The 1,042-nt window shown below is 62.6% G+C and overlaps 1 protein-coding gene across 1 annotated transcript in view; it reads right to left on the reverse strand.

The window, feature by feature from the left end:
- Positions 1–608, reverse strand: part of LOC103901903 (transcription initiation factor TFIID subunit 4) — a 151,312-nt gene extending 150,704 nt beyond the window's left edge. Inside the window, 1 exon segment of the mRNA XM_019473018.1 lies at positions 120–608. Coding sequence (XP_019328563.1) covers positions 120–608 — 489 coding nt within the window.
- Between the last annotated feature and the right edge of the window lie 434 nt (positions 609–1,042).

The following is a 1,042-nucleotide window of genomic DNA, read 5'->3' on the forward strand; positions in this document are numbered from 1 at the left end:
AGGCTCCCCGGGTGGTGCTGCTGCTGCGGCTGCTGCTGCTGGGACGGGGCGGAGGTCCTGAGCTGGGGCGCCTCGGCGGAGCCCCGGCCGCCCGCCAGCTGCGATTCCAAGGAGCCCACCAGGTCGCTGACCGCCTTCTCGTCCACCTCCTCGGAGAAGAGCAGCATCTCTTCCAGGGGGTCCGAGGCACCCGCCGCCATCTTGCGCTGAGCTGGGAGCCGGCCGCGCAGCGCGCAGGCGCGCCAGCCTCTGCCGCGCGCGAGGCATTCTGGGAGGGGCCGGCTTCCTCCTCCCCCGCCGGGGGGGCGGGGGCAGAGCGCGCCGCTGGCGAGTGTTGTGGCGTCCTCGCTGGTCCCGGGCTGTGGCCGTCTCCTCCACGTCCTTAGAGGCCCGGTGAGCTCTGTAGCGCTCCTGCGGACTCTGGCCGGCAGGGTCCGGGAATAGCCCGGCGGCCTGACCGGTCTGGGCGAGGGACGGCTACGTGAGGGAGAGGGCCGGGGGCGTTCGTGAGGGGGCGGTAGGCTGCTTCCCGGCCGCCTCGAGAAGCCGAGGAGCGGCAGGGGGTCCCGCCTTAGCGATGCAGGGGGGGTTGTGTAAGAGGCTGCCATTGATTGTGTCTGTAGGGGCTTCTGGCAGGGAGGTTTGGGGCATGAAGGCCTGCGGCCCTGGTACGGAGGGTTGTGAGCTTGCACATTGGAAATTGAAGTGTCATGCAATCATGTTATCTTTTGGTAGTGAAGCTGCCGTAATTGTGCTCTTTGCCTTCACTTCGTACCCTGTGAGGATAGTTGTAGGCAGCACAATTTTCTTCACGCTTAGAGAACTGAAAGCATGCGTGCAGTCGGCTGTAGTGGCTCAGCTGCCTTACACACGAACTCCTTCAAAGGAGAGAACTTCAAGTGTTGTTGAAGCTGTTTGAAATCCTAAGATGCACGCAGAGTACGTGCACTCACATTTGTGCTGCTGTGTCTGCTTCAGAGTTTTAGACGTTTATGTCCAAAGCTACTGCTCTACCTAGATGAGAATGGTTGCAGTAATACAA

This window comes from Aptenodytes forsteri, unplaced genomic scaffold (assembly GCF_000699145.1).
Source record: "Aptenodytes forsteri isolate BGI_AS27 unplaced genomic scaffold, ASM69914v1 Scaffold70, whole genome shotgun sequence".
NCBI classification, from domain to species: domain Eukaryota; kingdom Metazoa; phylum Chordata; class Aves; order Sphenisciformes; family Spheniscidae; genus Aptenodytes; species Aptenodytes forsteri.